The sequence below is a fragment of the Anguilla rostrata genome, chromosome 4 (assembly GCF_018555375.3).
Source record: "Anguilla rostrata isolate EN2019 chromosome 4, ASM1855537v3, whole genome shotgun sequence".
Lineage (NCBI taxonomy): Eukaryota > Metazoa > Chordata > Actinopteri > Anguilliformes > Anguillidae > Anguilla > Anguilla rostrata.
Genome location: NC_057936.1, coordinates 22,909,745 through 22,929,139, shown reverse-complemented (window position 1 = coordinate 22,929,139; position 19,395 = coordinate 22,909,745). Strand labels below are relative to the sequence as shown.

Here is a 19,395-nt window from a genome sequence, read left to right as displayed (position 1 = left end):
TCTGCTGGTTTGTGTTTTTACTCGGCACGTAGTTAATACATTATAGCAGCTGGTCGCACGGTTAATTCACTTCACTTGGTTTCTTGGATCTGAATTATTTGGTGTATTTGGTGACCAAGGTTCCTGATTGGGCTCCATGGTATATCAAATCTCAGTTTTTTTTTTTTTAAGTGCAATAGGAATAACCACCTCCATGGGATGTATAGTCTTTCCTCTTTTTTTTCCCCCGCCCTTTAATCATCCCCGATTCGGTTGTAAACAACCAAATGTCAGAGACCTTGTGAAAAGCCTCTGGGGGAACATGCATTATGACTGATATTCACAGAATACAGCTCTGTGCTGATGTCTATTGGGTGTTGATAAGACAACCAATCAGCAGTTAGGTCATACATCTTGTATGCGATCATGTGATTCGTTTTTTTTAATCGCATTGAAGCTGCGAGGCCTTGCTGCTGATTGACTGTTATCAGCACCCAGTAGATATCAGGGATGCTTTTCCCCAGAGGCATTTCACATGGCCTGTGACGTTTGGTTGTTTATTACTGCATTATGTATGGTTAAAACAAGCAAAGGCAAAAGATTGCCTATATGCCCCGTGGCAGCGGTTGTTATGCTTAAAAAAACGTGATGCGATATGTCATGCAGCTCCAGTTTCCGAGCGTGGTCAGGACACATCTCCCTCTCTCTGTACGCTCTCTGCGTTTCTCAGTGACTCATCGCTCCCGTTCTCTGTTACAGAGTGTGGAAGAGGGCAGCCCCGCCCACGAAGCGGGACTGAGGGCTGGTGACCTCATCACTCACGTGAACGGGGAGTCGGTCCAGGGGTTGGTGCACACTGAAGTGGTGGAGCTGCTGCTAAAGGTACGCTGACACCCTCAGGTTGGGCAGGGGGGTGGTGGCCTTGACCTGCGCTTATGGTGTGAACACTGAAAGGGGCGGGGCTCATTCGGTTTCCTCCTCTCACAGAGCGGTAACAAAGTGGCCCTGCAGACGACCGCGCTGGAGAACACCTCCATTAAGATCGGGCCCGCGCGCAAGACCAGCTGCAAGGGCAAGATGGCTCGCCGCAGCAAGAAGAGCAAGAGGAGGGACAACCAGGACAGGTCAGGAGAAAACAGAGCCCAGCTCCTAACTGCTTCACCAGTTCTCCATTTCTGCTGCTCTACCTCCCACAAAGAACGCTGTGAAAATATTCCAATCGCCAGTCTCCCCCTAGTGTTTAGAAATGGTAAATTAATTTGCCATCTTTCATGGCAGGAGGAAAAAACAAGGGCAGAATTACCATTTGGTGTTCTGATATTGAAGATTTTTTTTGAAAAATGTAATGGGTTGTAAGGCTGTCAAAAGTGCCATGAAATTGAGTTTGAATATTAGCTTTTATAATTAGTTAGAGTTCGAATATATTCAAATATCATTTACCTATAATTCACAAAAATAAGCTGCTTATTGCACGTGACGCTCCCTCTAAACTGGCATGTGCGTTATTTTCCACAAGCGGGCAGTAGAATAGAGGACATCATTGAACTTTCATACTAGGTTACTACATCTGGGGCCTCATTTATAAAACGTATTTTAGATCAACTTTGTGGCGGGTACGTAGAAAATCACATCAAAGTAGTGATTTATAAAATTTCAACATGACTCGATTTGACTGTGGCTGTGGTTGTGGCTCTGTCAGGTCTTCACATCGCGTATGCACGCAAGTTCATTTTATGAATGAGCCCCCTGCAGTTTCTATAGCCTAATGCGCAAATGAATAAAGCACTTTCTCGTGGATGTAATTTGCCACAACTCGGCATTTATTAATCATAATAATAGGGAAATGATTGTTTATAGGAAATCCCTGTTTATTTCACAAAAACTATTCAAACGGCTAATACCTGTAGCCTAAAACAACATAAATTACTTTGTTTAGTTCAGAACAGAAAGGAAACATAGCCTGCCATATGGGAACATTATTTAACCTAAATTGTTAGCTGACCAGTAACGTTATGTGTCCATGGAGCTGAAAGTATCACCGGAGGCTAATTTCTGAAAGCGAGGATCAAGATAGCTTGCTACATTTAAAAGCAGGACTGTTGTGGCAAATCATGTTCATGTACGCAGTTCATTTCCTGTGTTAACGTTACTTCCCAAACAGAGCTTCTACTACCAGCTAGTGGGACCAACTCCTCCGATGCTGCTGCCATTTTCACCGTTAGTTATCAATATTTTTGATGTGACAGAGGAAGTAACGTTCGCACAGGAAATGAACTTTGAGTGCATGAACATGATTCGCCGCATGAAATTAAAGCCTGTATATTTATGTTAATTACAAAATGCGGAATCAAAAACGCGGGATCCAAAACTAATATTCGAATGCTCAAATTTAGGTTCGAACTTAAAAAAAAAAAAAGAAAAAAGATTTTTTAATAGTTTTCGAACTTCGAATATTTTTTGACAGCCCTAATGGGTTGTCTGTGGTTTGATGCTGGACATTACAAACATGCTGTCTCAGTGGTCACGCTAGCCCATGGAAGGTCTTTGGAACACAGGACATTTCAAAATCAGTGTTTTACACTAATTCACTTGCGCTTTGATAAATGACTTTTTTTCCATAATTTGACAACTCTCAATAACAGCACAATAAATGTATGTTGTTCATAATTTTATTATGTCACTTTTAGCAGGAGTGGGATGAAATAAGCTACAAATAATGTTTTGCCGTTCTGATCAAAACTCATTTTTGCCACACAGGCCTATAAATAAAAAAAGAAAATCTAGGAGCAATTTACATTTTACTTACTCATGTTCCACAAGCAGTGGCATTGGCAGAAAAATAGTTTTGGCAGGCCTGTTAAAAAAACGTGTGTAGGCCGATGAGGTAGGTTTTTTAGGAATACGTTTTCCACACCCGCTATGTCCAGCTCAGTGCTCCTTGGAGCTATCTTATAATACTGTTGTGGTCTTAATGGTAATGCAGTCATCGTCTTTACTATTCCAACTCTACTGCCTTACGGTTGTACAAAAAATAATATCAATTATGGGATGTACACAGTGTCGATGGAAAAACAAGAGGTCACCATCAAGCACCCTGCAATGTAGCATACCCTCGCACTGGCAGAAAATCATCTATATAACATTAAAAGGCTGACAAACTTGATTTTTTTCACTTTGAACATCTGTAGGGAGACTTTATTGACCGTGTTATTGTAACATTGCCACGCAGGCATGTAAAAATTTAGCTATATAGTTCTGCCTCACCATTGAAAGCTTGCTGTGGAGGAGGTAATGTATTACAAATGGACGCAGAATGTGCTTCTTTATATAGACGACAACCTTACCGCAGTACTACTTGCCTACTGTGTGTGGTTTGATGTTGGAGCTCACAGACTGTGTGGTTTGATGTTGCAGCTCACAGACTGTGTGTGGTTTGATGTTAGAGCTCACAGACCGTGTGGTTTGATGTTGGAGCTCACAGACTGTGTGTGGTTTGATGTTGGAGCTCACAGACTGTGTGGTTTGATGTTGGAGCTCACAGACTGTGTGTGGTTTGATGTTGGAGCTCACAGACTGTGTGGTTTGATGTTGGAGCTCACAGACTGTGTGGTTTGATGTTGCAGCTCACAGACTGTGTGTGGTTTGATGTTGTGGTTTCTCTCAGCAGAAGGCGGACCATCCTGAAGAAGCTGTCCAAGCAGAGCACTGTGATGCACAGCAGCCGTAGCTTCTCTTCCGGGCTGCATCACTCTGTGTCCTCCAGCGAAAGTCTTCCGGGCTCCCCCACACACAGCCTGTCCCCTGGCCCCTCCACACCCTGCCGCAGCCCCGCCCCAGACCAAGCTTGTGGTGAGTCTCCACAACCACAGGAGCTAGCTTCTTTCAGTAATCCAGCTAGTTAGTATGATTATATACCCATATATCACATTTGTACCTTATTTTATGTTAGGTGTTTTTGTTCAAAGGCTCTTTTTTTGGCCAGATGACTGATAAACAGTCTTTGTTTCCCTTCAGATTGCAGGGACCGTGCTGTCTGTGGATGAAAAATTGTCCTAAAATTTATACTATATTCTTTTTAAGTGAACAAAATATTTAACTACTTTCACGTTGTTGAGCCCTTTTGCACACATCAGTTTCCATTTGACCTCACTGACAGCCTAATGGTGCCATGGTTCTGCGTTTATTAACTTGGAAGAGTAGGTTTTTTGGAATGTTTTCAGAATTCTAAGTCAGTGTTCTAGAACTCAGTTACCTGTAGCAATTGTTACATCAACATTAAAATGTTCAGTTCAGAACATTCTAATCGCATATTTGCGATCTTACACCTTAAAGGGTTAAGCTTTATAACTTTTTCTTTCAGACACCAACTCTCCTCAGAGCACGTCTCCCTGCTCCAGCTCTCCCAGCTCTCCGGCCGCACACATCCGGCCCAGCTCCCTGCACGGCCTGGGCCCCAAGCTCAGCAGCCAGCGCTACACCAAAGTGGGCCGCCGCAAGTCCACCAGCAGCATCCCGCCGTCCCCGCTGGCCTGCAACCCCTCCCCTCAGCCGGTGTCTCCCCAGCGCTCGCCGTCCCCGCTGCCCGGCATCACCAAGACCCTCCACTCCTTCCACGGCAAGACGCTGTCGCCCCCGACCATCGTCCGGCACATCGTGCGGCCCCGCAGTGCCGAGCCGCCGCGCTCGCCGCTGCTCAAGAGGGTGCAGTCCGCCGAGAAGCTCTCGGGCGCCTACCACGGGGACAAGAAGGCCTACGCCTCCCGCAGGCACACGCTGGAGGTGCCCCACTGCGAGGCCGACGGGCTGGCGGACCTGGAGGGCGAGGGGGCGTGCGGGCCCTCGTACCCGGCCGAGCACGGCCGCCTCGGGGGCTACCTGGGCGGGCAGAGGCTGCGGGACTGGGGCGGAGACCGGGCGGAGGAGGTGGTGGTGATGAGGAAGCTCAACCTGTCGGAGAGGCGCGACTCCTTCAAGAAGCAGGAGGCGGTGCAGGAGGTGAGCTTCGACGAGCCCGAGGAAAAGCCGGCCTCCGGCCCCACGCCGCCACCTCCTCCGCCGCCCCCAGTGCGGGCCCCCTTCAAGGCCGCCTGGATCGTTGCGGGGCCCCAGCCCAGCGAGGAGTCAGGACTGAGAGTCGGCACCCTGGTGCCCCAGATCGCCGTGCAGGGCTCCGAGAGCGAGGAGCCTTCCGAGGCAGAGGAGGACAGCGAGAGGCCCGAGGCCACGCCCCAGAAGGCGGGGGAGGGGCCAGAGGCCACGCCCAAGAAGACGGGGGAGGAGCCTGCGCTCTCAGAGAAGAGCTCTGGTGATGAAGGGGAGGCCACAGCGAGCGTGCAGAGAGGGAGTGTCCAGTGGGCCGCCTCAGAGCAGCCAAAAGGCACAGGAGATTCTCCGAAGCGCTCGGGCCCACAGAGAAAGCAGCTGAAAGAGTGAGCGCTCGTTATTCACAGAGAAGAAAACCAGACGCCCAAATGGCCACGTCTCCAGAAGGTGCACCCCGCCACTCCCGGAAAGTTGAAGGAGAGACGTCCTTTTGCCAAATAGAATTTCCAAAAGAAGCTCAAGAAAGTTTTGCTTTTATTTTCGCATTTGGTTCCATTGAAGTGGAGTCCCTTCGGGGGTTGCATCGTAGCCTAAACATTTTATTTTGTAAATATTTGATATGGAAAGGAAAAAAGGCTAGTGAAGCTGGACCTTTTTTCCAGGGCTTATTTATTACTTTTATAACCTGATGGGATTTGTAATGGGGCCAAAACAGTAAAATTGTTTTCTTGGTTGATGACTAACCAGCCAGAATTGCTGTTTTATGACACAGTGACGGCACAACATGTGTTGTTGTTTTAACAGTATTTTATGTTTGCAATTTAATATGTACGATGTCAGTTTTTTTTCCTTCCCTTGAGAAGTAGACTATATTTATAAAGGGGATTAATTGCATCTTCAGATGTAATTCAGATGCAGATTACATACTGGAATTAGATTGCTGTTGTTTTCTGCAAACAGTGCAGTAAACATTGGAAAGGAAAGCACTTCTTAAGTGCATCCTGACATGTTTTGTTGGCTTTGGATGGGAATAAGTAAACAAAACTATTCCTCTAATGTCTGAGATCTGTACTTTAGAATAGAAATTTCACTGCCATTTTCGTAAAGGCTTTTACTTTGAGAACTCCTATGAACAAATCTAGGTCAGAGGTTTTTGGATCTTTTGGAAACCTACGCATGGCCCACGGGCTTTTCACTGAACCAAATGCAAACTTTGATCCTGTAGTTTATTTTTACTGGCATCCAAAATTTACTTGAGATCCAAGGCAACTGATTAATAGTTACCATTTCCCCTGAGCTGCACACAGCAGTTTCACGCAAATATGATTTCAACGAATGACCTGTTCTGTAACTATGGATACAAAGTACTGTATGTCCCATTAACAACTGTGGTTCTATTGTAATGGGCCCCCCTCATTTTATTAGACAGATCTTTTTTCTTTTGTTTCTTAAGATGTCGTCATGTTACAGATATTCAGCACACATCGACATATTTTCCCCCATCACCGTTTGTTGCTAGAATATTGCAAAAGGCAGGATAACCCCTTAGACACAGAAATGTTTCTTCTGTCGTTGTTTCATCCCCTGAAACATTTTAGTACTGACTTAGAAACACTCGGTACATGTTAGAAAGTTGTGCGTTTCTATGCATTACTTTATTCTCAAAGGTCTTCAAATATTTTTCCTGGCAAAATAGAAACAAGTATGGAAAATGGAACTATTGAATGCACTAAATGTTTTCTGCACCACACTAACTTACTGTCACACTTAATGACAAATATTAAGCTAATGCATTAGTCCAGTATACTTTGTTCACCTTAAAAGGTTCTATTTGCAGTTTTTTTATAACACTGATGTGAGTTGTAAGTACTGTATATGAATTAATATAACTGTGATCAACTTTAATTGAATATGTCAAAGAGATTGCTCTGGTCTCCAGCATGACAGTGTGTGCTTGTTTGCTCTTAAGCATGGATCTGTCATTGTGGGACCCCTAAAAGTTGCTAGTTACAATTATCTTACTGTTGAGACTGCCTATGTACCACAGACAGTTGAAGCCAGAACTGCATTTCTGTTCAGAAAGTGTCTGTTTTTAGCCCACATTAAATAACTTTGCTTTTTCCTAACGTGAACTCTGGCTTGATCTTGCTTGTCCCAGGAAGTATGTTGACTGGCTGTCGGAATATAGGATTGAGAATAAGCCTGGGATATTTTGTGGGCCTAATGCTTCAGAATAGTAGCTCTTTTGCATGGTCATCCCAGTTTAAATTGTTGACCTACAGTCTGACTTGTGACACACTGATCTATTGTGTGCGTTAAGCTTTTCTGAATTTCTTAAGCTTTTTCTCAGCCCCTACATTTGGCCTTTTATATATTTGAAGTATTTCTTCTGTTATTTGATATTATAAATCGATGTTTACATTGGAGTAAGGTGCACTTGCTTACACTGAAGGCAAACCGTTCTCATGAAGAAAGTAAAAAAAAAGAAAGAAAAATAAATAGAAAAAAATACAAACTAAAATAAAAACAGGAATGTCCCCATTCCTTCAAGACCTAGGATTCAATATTGACACTTTTTAATCTTTTTGTACTGTACAAGTATTTCTGTATGTATATTTTGATATGGTAGCTGTTTGGAAGCTGCAATGTCATGGATTTTTATTCCATTTGCTTCTCGACCAAACTTGATAAAATGTTCACACCAGCTGATGTTCAAGTGTTGGAGGTGTCACTCTGTCTGTGTGAAGGGGCAATGGCATTGACAAATGGGCCTTGGTCAGGACTTTGGCAAGATGACATGAGAAATGTCCTCAAACAATATCAAATTCTCAGTCACTGTGCATTTATGTAAGTTTGGTCTGTCTTGGTGCAGTCCTGAAGAAGCAGAGTCTGTTATAAATCTCCCTATCTGTCACATCGCTGTATTTGTACAGGAAAATTGACTAGCCCAGGCTAAAGATTGTACTTTAAATCCAAGAATCTAAAGTAACTCCTTTAGCACTGAGGATCTCTTGAACACCGAATGGCAACACACTGGTGTTTGATACTGGATAATATACTGGACATTGGATTTGTGAGGAAGGCATACCAATGGCCCATTAAATCTCTGCCTGTATGATGTCTTATAAATTGTTTACACTGTTTTGAACAATTCAGAAAGAAGCATGTGCTTTGTAAATAATAAAACAAAACCGCTTTTTGTAATCCTGTATTTCTACTTGATGAAACCACTCCCTTTGGTATACTGTAGTGTGGTACTTGTATTACAAAGTCTGCATCTGAACACTATATCACATAAACGTTTTTGACATACTTTATGATACTGTAAACCGTTACTTGTTGGTTTAGTGTATATATAATTTTTCCTTTGTCATTTTTTTTTTTAGAATATCTGTCAGATGCATGCTGCATGTGACGAGAGCACATGATACTTGATTGCACGGTTTTCTGGGTAATATTTCCCCTCCCTGTGGGCTGTGATTTGTGTCTGCAAGGCAGTGTTCTGATGACTTTGTGCAAAAAGTAGCCCTTTGTGTTCTGATTTAGGACCCCATGGCTCTTTCTCATCATCTCAACCACAAACTAACTGGGGCCTATTTCTTCATAAAATGTGCTCTTTTTTGCCTCTAAATGAATATTTGACATGAATTCTGTACGTGTTTGGTTTCTGTTTCACTGGACGCATGGAGCTGCGGACCCTCGTCCATGTTAATGCTGCACCTAAAACTGCTTTCAGCTGAAAGCATTTCACCTCCGAATCAGTTTGTTTGTGGTTTAGAGATGCGCTGGAGTGATTATGGATGTATGCAGATGGGAGCAGGCCTGTAGTGTTTCTCAATAAACCATCAAAAGGAATGTCATAGCTCATAAATATATCAACTGCAAGCACCGGCTCCAGTCACCTCAGTCAGTTTTGATTCATTAAATAATTATTTTCTCTTTGACATTGTTCTGTATGAACAGTGAGTGCACAGTTTAAAACTTTTTTTTTATTTTTTATTAAATGATTCTTTGAACACTGCATCCTAAGTTTAATTTGGTAGAAGTTACAGGTGAAGGGGTAAATAAACACAGTCACAACTAGTATGCAACAACAAACAAAAAAAACTTGTTAATGATTTTGTGGGGTTGGTATAATTGAGAAATTGAAGTTAAGGGCTAGAATGTCTTACTGTGCACATGGGTAACTGGTGATGTACTGATCCTGTTCCTTTTTGTTTCCTTCATTTTGTAAGGTGTGTTTCAGCTGTGTGGCTCCTGGTCTGCATTGGCATCCATTGCTTTGTAGCCGCTGGTGCTGGTTGGTGTGAAGGATTTTATTTTTTATTTAAAGTTTTATTTTTTGCTGTTCTATAACAGTGTTTTATAATAAATTATTTGCAGATGGCGTTTGATATGAAATGCAGACGGTGTCCTGACTTCTATTTTTTGCCCTTGTGCAATACTATGATTGTAAAACCACAAATTCTCTCTGCACTTTGAAATTTGTACTTCTAGCTTCTAAAAAAAACATTTATTGAGAGGCTTATGGTCTTGTACCTATTTTTACCATGAGAGGGCAAACTCTTCAAATTGACTCACACGCAATGCTGCCTGGCTGGCGTTCCCTGCAGAAAATGGGCAGTTTCAAAAGGAATCCACATTAAAATGTCCCATTTTATTCACCTTTCACTGAGTTTATAATTATGATGTCAGACGGAATATGGACACTCCTTTATACTGGTTTATAATTGGACCATTTAGGGGCCTGGTAACTATAGCCACGTTGCGCGATACACAATAGTTGCCACACTTATGCCGAAATAACAGCAGGGGGTGACATGCTACTTGAGTAGCCTGTCTAGATTATTGGGATTGACATTCATATCCTTGTCATTTTGTGCATTTCACTAACTTAAGTCAACTCCTGAAGCAGCCACTGGGGAGGAGTGCTCAATGAATAGCACCATAATTTAAAGCAAAGTAGAACTTCACATTGGACGTTCCCCTCTGCTGACAATAGCTGTGCTGTACATTTAACTTTTTGCATTTCTCTAGAATGACTGTTTCCCTGCTGATAGCTGACAAGAAAATCTCTGTTTCTAAGGTTGTGAAGAATGAGTAAGAAAGATGACTGTCATTTTTAAAATGGACTTGAAGCAGCTCATGAATTTCATTGGATTACTCACTGATTGTGCGCTCTGTTTAACTCCACATCTGGTAAAAGCATACGCAGAATACGTCCCAGTTATTCATTCCAGTTTCAGTGTGTTGATTCAGAGGAGAGAGCGCTGGTACTGCGTGGATTTATTCCTTTCCCATTTCCCCGGCAGGGTTTTAGGAGGTGGGGTTGGTTATGTGGTGCAGAGAAGAATGTTTTCCCTGGCAGTGGAGTTTGATTTCCATTCCTCACGTACTGCTGGAGGAAGAAGGCATTCATATTCAGCACCTCGGTTCATGACTCTGACCTTCGCAGAAGGTTTTGCTTTCAGTGGATATGCCTCTTGGCTCCACTTTTAACAGCAGATGTTCATCTTAAACTTTGTCTTTCTGTTACTAGATGTGTCCCTGGCATTAAAAGCTGTGTCCCACAACATGGCTTTTAGTCTGTTGATCTTCAGTCCTGCCACCTTTTAGTCTGTGGATCTTAAATCCTTTCTCCCACCACTGCTATGCTGTAGTTTATGGGTGACTTTGCTGTATACCTCACTGTTAATCCATGAATGTACTTAAAATCCATACATTGAATATAATCCTTGTCATGCAAGAAAAACTGAAAAAATTTAATTTGTGAAAGAAAATGGAGATGGTGTTCATTTTGTGAATTAATCAATCTCCTTTTCCAGTTATATCCATGTACAACATTATGCTCCAGATTCTTTTTTTGAATTATTATTTTAGAGTGCTTTGTCTTTCTTTTCCTAAACACTTTATAAAAATTTTTTTTTTAAAGAATGTGTCCAGTTTACTGGCACAAAGCTCCCCATGCACCACCCCCTCCTACATGCCAAATTCGTCCTACTTTGCCTCAAAGTCAGTATGACTTCAAGCACTACTTACAACCTCTATCTACATGCACATTCAACCATTTTAGTCATGAAACTATTCATTTATTTGGAAACTGAATTCTGTTTCATATGATACACTTTGCAGCATAAAAGCAAAAGTATTACACACATGTAACATTTTAATGTGTTTGGCATTACATAGAGATTTGCAGAATTACACTATTCAGCAAGCAAGCTGTTACAATGAACCTGTATCATCTAGAATCAGTTCTTAGGTTTATTTCAACATGACCTGTAGCCATCTGATTGTCTTCTCTCTAGAGTGTAACATAAGGCATGTATGTTGTATCTTTTATATCTGACTGAAATCCCGAAGGCCATTGTGGATTGTTTTATTGTTTGACAGTAGCTGTTTAACTGGTGTAGTGAACCAGTTTCAGTAATACAATTGCTTTTCACAAATATTTTCATCAACACGTATGATTAATTTGGAAACGTTTGCAGCCATACAGGGAGCTATAGGTTGGCTTCCAGCACCCATAATTTCTGCAAATGACAGCGTAGGAACAAATTGCTGAAAAACCAGGAATACCTGGGGGAAAAAAGGGGAATTATTTGATGCAATTGCATAAATAGTTCCAGCTGTAGTTCCATGCTATGTTTTTGGATAAATAATCCCTGTTTTCTGTGGGATCTGAACTTCTGCAGTGTAGAGAAAAGATTAGGGAAATTTTAATTATGAATATCTCCATTCATATCGACTGCCTCTTGTCTGCTTGTTTCACCCTACTCAGTCACCGATTGAATTTAACTCCATACAGTGATTTCGTATTTTTAAATTAACTGCACAGAAAGAATGTCTTTGAAATTATACAATTTAAGTGCTTGACAATTAATTTCTGCCTAGACAAACCCTTCATCAAACTAGAGGCAGAGTTAACCATCAGTGGACTGCTCCATGAGTGTGCATATCCGTGGTCTCGGTTCTATTTGTTCCCGTTTCTGCTGGTTTTGTCATCTTTTATTTTCGCTGAAAGTGTTAGTGGTTTATTTGTTTTGTATAAAAACGTCAATGTTAAGTCTAAATTACAGAAAAGGCAAGCGATTGATGGGTAGCTAAAACGTTGCGTCATCCCAACTGCACAGCGTTTTACATTTTCGCCTCGTGCCGGCCTCTTTCGATTTTTCCCGACAGTGTTCGTATGTTTCCGTATAGTTCGTGTGGTATCGCTGGTCTGCACACACGGCGTGCCTCTCCTATGCTGTGCTGGAACATGGCTGAGTAGGGAGCTGGGAGTTTTGTACGGTTGAAGAGAGTGGAAAGCAGTAGGAAGGGAAAAAAGGACGATTCTATGTCTGGCCGAACTGTCTTGCAAGGAAACAGCTGTTAAGTGGAAGACTGATTAGCGCAATACGAACTAGAAATTTGGAAGAATAGTTTGCGGGTGAGTTTTTTTTAAGTTCTTGCACATTTAATTTTTGCCGAAACTGGAAAATGGTGGAAGGAAGTGGAGCTACAAGTGTTCTCACTAGCGGGCTTGCTAGCTATACGCATACAGTAATTTGTCGTTGCGTGCCAGATAACACATGCCGACAACTCTGCAGAACCACACGAAACTTTGCGCTTTTAAAATAAGTGTGTATAGAAAACATGAATGTGTTATAATTTGAGTGCTATTTCTGTTGAGGGTAGACTGTAAAATAGAAGAACGTAGTACGCCTGTAAGCATAGTTTAAAGTTTGCGATTGCGTTTTTTTCGAATACAGTTTGCTAACCTTAGACAACGTTACATAGCTAACATTTTAAGAACGTAGTTAGTCTATATCGCCAGCTAGCCAAGTTCAAATATGCAGCTCTTCAGCTAATGTTAGGTGAAACTACGTAGCACGCTTTCTAAGTTTGTTTGCTAACAGTAACGTTAGAGTATTGACTTTGCCAGACACAGTAGCATGATAGCTGGCTAGATTATTTTATTTGGCCATTTTTAAATATAAATGAGCTGTAATATGGGCTAATAAAATAGACAAAGTTAACCGTAGATGAGTAATCTAGCTAACTTGCTTGTTTGCTAGTTAACTTGTCAGACATGCAACATTTATTTATTTTGCCATTTAGCATACGGTACATTGATACATTACATTGATGTTCGTAAAACGTACTTTTCACGCCCTGCTGGCAAAGTTATGAGACATTCAGAAAGTTGTTAAATTCAGATGCTAGATTTTCGATTCTATTTTCTTGGATTACGCATAACGCAAATTCAAGAATTTATATTTCGGAGTTTGTAGGGATGATTTGGTTTTTTGGTAGCTATTTGCCAGGTGTCCAGAACATTGGCTTGCGTTGTGGCATGCATTCCTAAACCGGGGGCCCGTGCAGTATGTTGCGTACAGCGAGCTAGTTAGAGGGTCTCAACTTCATTATCCTGCCTAGATAGATAACAATAAATTTGGGTTAGGGTTATCCGTAAATATTGATGTTTGAAATAAAAAAGTTGGTCGCTTTCAACTTTCGTTTAAGTTACGTATCAACAAATCTTTAAATGGCTTCAGATTTTTTGTCTGCGTTACATAGCCTATGTGTGGACTCAATCTAACTAAAATGAACTAACATTAATTTACGTGTCGCCCATATCAGATTCGCTTGAAATTTATTTGTCAACCTTTGACATGAACAAATTGTATCCGACACTATTTTTGAGAGATTACGTCTAATGGAGTCGAAAAGTTGAGCGGTCATTTGTTCCTATTTTGTTAGGTTAACGTCTCGCTGAATAATTATAAACCCTAGATTTTTATGCATTTATTATATATTTTTTATTAATTTTTTTGTTCAAGCGAAAAGGATACGTGATTATCAATCGAATCATGAGTATCTGCTACTACGGCTAATATGCAAGAAAATAGCGAATGGAATCAGATTTATAAAATGTTTTAACAAGCATTTAGAAAAAAATGTTTTAGCAAACATTTTGAAACATAATATTAAGGGAATTGTGAAAATGTTTTCAAATATAAAGTTAAAATAAGTTAGTGAACTTGCATTCAGAAGTAAAACATTGTCGTTTGCTATAAAATATCACTTGCCCTAGCACGCATACTGACTTTCAGTCTGCTATCTCCTGATTCAAAATTTACTTACTTTTGTGCAGGGCCACAAGTTTACCAGCACCATCACGGTGGCCCACACATGACAAAGGGACATTCCGTGTCAATTCTGAAAAAAAATTCCGTGCCGTGACATCTCAGATTTTCTCCACTTTCGACAGAAAAGTGGGGCGGTTTAGTTTTGGCAGAATCAGAGTTTTTCCTTTGAGATCATTGGCCAACCGATCACCGTAGCTGTCACCAAGATGAGTGTTTTAAGTCTATTATGGTGTTTCAAGAAGGGGTATTAAAATATTTATTTAGCAGACACCTATTTAGCATAACTTTAAATGGTATTTTTCTGTCCAATGATGCAGACGTATAACAAATCGGTCTTTAACAGTGTACTGGTGCAAGTCATGCTAATCCATTACTTTCCCTAGTGATTGTACACTCAAACAATCAGCTTGACGGTGATAAGATTGCACACCCAGACAATGAAATTCGTGCAGCTTTTGCAAATGAGTATGAGCATCTCCCTACTCAAAAAGTGAATTGATCAATACACCTGGATTTGCAGAACCCACACACATTTTTTTGTGATGAGCACAGAATCCTGCATTAATATGACCTCTGCGAACAAAGTGCCCCCTTAGAGTGGCTTTGCCATTGACCTCTCCTAAACTAAAACTTGAACAATTTTCCCCCAGTGTTGAATCATCTGTTTTTTCACTGTGCCACATGCAACTCGGACACCAGGAACAGTGCGTACTGAAGTGTGTACTCCAAGGCACTTGCCTTGTGAGCCAGCGAGTTTTACACCCTGTAGGGTCCCACAGTACTACAGGAGAGAACAATGTCTCTCAGTGGCAGCTGCTGGTAGTCTGTGGTTGCTGGCTTGTCTTTGGGAATAACTAACGTAATGATACCCTGAGGAACCCTGGCCAACATAAACGCACCTTAGCCCTGATGGCCTCCTGGTCGTAATGGGCTGTGCCCAGGGCCCTGACTCCCAGCCATAGGGGTCAGCCTGTGCTTGTGATGAGTGACTTTACTGTCTGAGCCAACATGGAGCTTGGGATGAAAACATTATGCAAACAAGATAAACTAATTTTGAACTAATAATGTGTCTCACCCTGCCCTTCAGGACGTCTTTCAAAGAAGAATTCAAGCCTACCATTAAAAACATCTAATTTGTAAATTGAATTGAATTTTGATGTCATCTCCATCCAAAAAAAAAAAAGCACTGCTGGACACACAAGTATAACCACCATAAATGCAATTGGAATGTAGTAGCGCCCTTACAGAAATGGATTATTCGAGAATATTCCCAACAACATGTGCAGAAAGAGATAGCCACCATACACACAGAGTGCCTATTATACGTTTTACCCTCACAGATGTTCAGTTTGAGCCATAACTTGTGAATGCGTATAAAAGGTGCTTTGGCTGGTTAGCAGATGTAGAGGATGAAAAATAATACTTGGAAATGTTTGCTGCAATGTGTTGGTTACAATTACCTGCCTGTTCCAGACGTAGTTATTGAATAAATGATCATGCATGTCATTGGCTTGATATTGACATACTTTCTGCTTTGGTAATACACAATGCTAGGGTAACAGAAATATGCATCTTAACTGGCATATGTATGCAGTGTGTATGAATTCAATGTGCATTAATGAATACAACATTTAGCGGCTGGCGAAGTGTCAGTTGGGGGTTTAAGGCCTTGGCGGGCATTACCCACCCATCTATTTCTGCCTCAAGGCTTTTGCCTGCCGCCTCAAATCCTATAGACATCAGCCACCACTGCTACATTGTATCTCATTTCTATCTACATATGCCAAAATGGCCATTCAAATGCAACTGTAAATGAATCTGATTTTAATAGGACTTGGCTAGAATATGTTTAGATGTGTTTTCTTTTTATTTTTATGCAGAGTTCATGTGCTGTGATCTTGGCCTATGCATATTCCTGGCAAATTAATATTGTCGCAGCACCATACCCCCTGAATTTAGTGCTACATTATATGGAGCGCTGACTGATTGCTATCCCTGATTTTGATGGTGTGCTAACATTCAGTAAATCTTAAATCATAATGGCAAATGTGTTGAGTTATTGTCTGGCAACCCTCCAAAAAATGGCCGAAGAGAGAAAGCATTCTGGGAAAGTTGACAGTTACTATAATTGTTTGGTTTAGGCCTATACTGTTGTATACAATATTTTTACATACCTTATTGAATAACCATTTTTATTGTATTCTGATTAACACTGAATTGAAAAATATAAAAGTTAACTGCGAAATTGGAATAGAGGTAGAATTTAGTCTAATTATTGTGCTTTGGGATGGAGTCTGCAGTTGTTCCTCCATATCTACCACTGAAAGGACCCGTTCGCGCTGGATGCCGAGCTTCTGTTCGTTGTTCCAGGCTGCGATTTGGAAAAGACTTATTGCCACAATATAGTTTACCTAACAAAGTACAGATGGACAGTTTAAATTGGCATTTTTCGTCCTGTATTTAAAAATGAGGCTGAATGAATTAATGCAAATACAATGCATACCAATTGTTTGGTAACTTAAACTGGTGTACGGCAAACACCGTTAAAGTAATTGACAAATCTAAAATTAGTTTTCCCTTCAATATCTTTTCTGCTTGAAGTATTAACTGACTTGTTTTGTGTCTGGTAAAAATATTTAGTTTATATTGTCTTAAAAAAATTTGTGCATAATATAATACACTATTTAGGCTATATGGTTTTTAGTATCCTATTGTGCACCTCCTGGTTGTGAACTGGAATTTTTGCCTGTAGTAAATTAAATTTGGCTGATTGATCATTTCTGGCAACTGACAGCATCAGTAATGTTCAAGCTGAAAGTATGTCACTAAAATGTATAATGATCTACAATCAGGAATGTGTCAGGAGGTAGGTGCCAATAGTTACTGAACATATTCAGATTTAATTTGAAACGTATATTTTAGGGGACTGCTCGACTGGTTTGTTCTGCTTTTGGAATTCCTTAAAAACACACAGTTAATTGGTATAATTTTGTCTGGTCTCGTACAATGTCAAAATGACAATAAAAATCTGATGGTTACTGTTGCTGATGCGTTTTACATGCATCCCTAAACACAAACCTATGCACACACACAAATTGGAATAATCTGGCTATGTGTATGGGCATTGAGCAGTATCAATTACTGTCATTGTTATGTAAATGCAGGAGTGTGTGTGCTCTGTGATGTGCATGCGACTGAAGTGTAAAGAAGGTGGAGTTGCAGGGTCAGTAGCTCGATCACTGCCTAGATACATTTTCTAATATTAGAACATTTCCTTGATTTGTTCAAGCTTCTCTGGTGATTCCTGAGCACATGGCAGCGGATCGTCCAATAGGAATCCAGGAGGCTGTTAAGCGTTCCCTCTCTCTAGCAACAGTGACTTTCTCTTATTTATTTATTATTCGTATTTTCTTGTCTGCTCTGGCCACTTCTGTGTACGAAGTGCCATCCAACTGAAAGAAAGTAAAGAAAAAAAGGAGTAGAGGAATCCCGTGGTGACAGGACCTCCTCTGTCCCTGTGCTAAAAAGTGTGCTCTGCAGTTTACGGGATTGCATCACTGCTGATGATTTCTGTTTCCAATAGTTGCACGAGTAGTTATTGTTTAATTTGCTGATAAGGGGAGAGCGTGATAAGGGGCTTGCTTTTCAAATGGAAATGGACAAGCACAGAACGAAGAGAAGCAGTGGCATCCGCAGAAAGGTTGCATATTTGAATAAAGAGGACAAGGAAAAAGAGAACAGGAATTTTTGGTGGGGGGGTGGCGGCGTGGGTGTTTGGGGGGGTGCGTCGGATGGCGTGAGGATCGCGGACTGTGGTTGGGTATGTCTGTGCCACGTGTCTACCCGGGCACCTTTTTTTTTTTTTTTTTTTTTCCCTCCTGCGCACGGACGTTGCCGAATTGTGAGCCTGCTGTGGCTGTCCAGTTCCCTTTCTGCCCAAAGGTGGGGTGAGTGTTGTCCCGTGATGCCATCTCATTTTTATGTGTAGCGCTTATTGCTGCCATCATCGCCATTATTCTCCTTGGTCCTACCCCCCCTCCGCTGCGTATTGTTGGGGGGGTTTGCATGTTTGTGCTTGGTAGGTCTGGAAAGCTGCGTCATGTTCGGAAGGTGGGGGGGCGGGGTGCGGGTGGTAATGAATTTTTGAGCACTAGCAGCCCTGTCCCATGCCTAGTTGAGATGGACTAAAGGGGTATTCAGAGCTGAAAGAAACCATTCTTCAGACCAGGGCACGGGACTCCAGCCACCCATCTCAAGGTGAAAGCGGATTTTTTTGGGTTGTCAGACTTTGGGTGACGTGCCCCAGAAACTCCAGGGGCTGCTTCGCTGACGCACACAAACCCCATCCATTTCCTACTAATCTTTTCATCAGCATCTAGGTATAGCCTACAGTTTTCATTTACTCGCTAGAAAAGGTTAAATGATCACCACTGCAATCTCTCCAGATGTATTAGGCTACTTTGTAAAGATGTTGAATCAATCCTATGGCAAAGAATCCACTGAATTCTCTGAAACTGATCAATTTTCAGCATGGATGTCTTTCTTCCTCATTCACCACTATAATTTCAAGATCAAGGTAAACTCGGATAGCAATCTTTATGAAAAATGTTTCATGATTAGTTTTTTACATACCTAGTTCCATATAGAGATATGCATTTGGGTTGGAAGGATAGGAACTGTTCTTCATAACTAACCTGAGCCACTTATACCTCCCTGTACTATCAAGCCAAAGCCGTATGTCTCATGTACAGCAAAGAAGAATGAAGCAAACATGGCCGTTTTATTTAGGCTATATTCTGTGATATGTCTGGAGGTACAGTTGATTGACATTCAGAGTCAAAATGGATTAAAGAGGATTGTCCTGTTTGGTGTGGTTGGTTGTGATTCAGCCTGGACGCTAAAGCTAGTGTGGCACTTAGCTGGAACATAACTATATCATTGTTGTGGCACATTTAAACTTTTTGAACAAAGGCACAAGACATTGATATGATCCCTCCATTGGTGACTAGAACAAAGAGGTATTAGTCATACATTTGGAGCAGCCGTTTCTGTGATGAACATAACGAATACTCAAATCACTGAAATTCAGTTGTATGAAAAAGTCATCACAATGCTATTTGTATATACTGCCATGAATTCTGATTTTAACAGTGTTTCTCCATATATTCTTGGATTCCAGATGTGAAAAATTAAGCTTGACGATTTTGAAGCTCATGTGGCCATAGTGGCGATGGTGCTG

At 41.3% G+C, this 19,395-nt stretch overlaps 2 protein-coding genes across 12 annotated transcripts in view; both read left to right on the top strand.

The window, feature by feature from the left end:
* Positions 1-9,427, top strand: part of LOC135252862 (microtubule-associated serine/threonine-protein kinase 3-like) — a 51,395-nt gene extending 41,968 nt beyond the window's left edge. For 7 of the 10 annotated variants that reach the window (XM_064331471.1, XM_064331465.1, XM_064331468.1 and 4 more), the window contains 4 exons: positions 739-861; positions 967-1,103; positions 3,644-3,828; positions 4,340-9,427. In XM_064331471.1, coding sequence (XP_064187541.1) covers positions 739-861; positions 967-1,103; positions 3,644-3,828; positions 4,340-5,412 — 1,518 coding nt within the window. In that variant the 3' untranslated portion in view covers positions 5,413-9,427. The remainder of the gene's footprint in view (positions 1-738; positions 862-966; positions 1,104-3,643; positions 3,829-4,339) is intronic. The other 3 variants (XM_064331466.1, XM_064331469.1, XM_064331474.1) reach the window with 1 other exon arrangement.
* Positions 9,428-12,227: 2,800 nt separating this feature from the next.
* pik3r2 (phosphoinositide-3-kinase, regulatory subunit 2 (beta)) overlaps positions 12,228-19,395 on the top strand; it is a 37,372-nt gene continuing 30,204 nt past the window's right edge. For both annotated transcript variants that reach the window (XM_064331476.1, XM_064331475.1), the window contains exon 1: positions 12,228-12,454. The gene's annotated coding sequence lies outside the window, so the exon portion shown is untranslated. The remainder of the gene's footprint in view (positions 12,455-19,395) is intronic.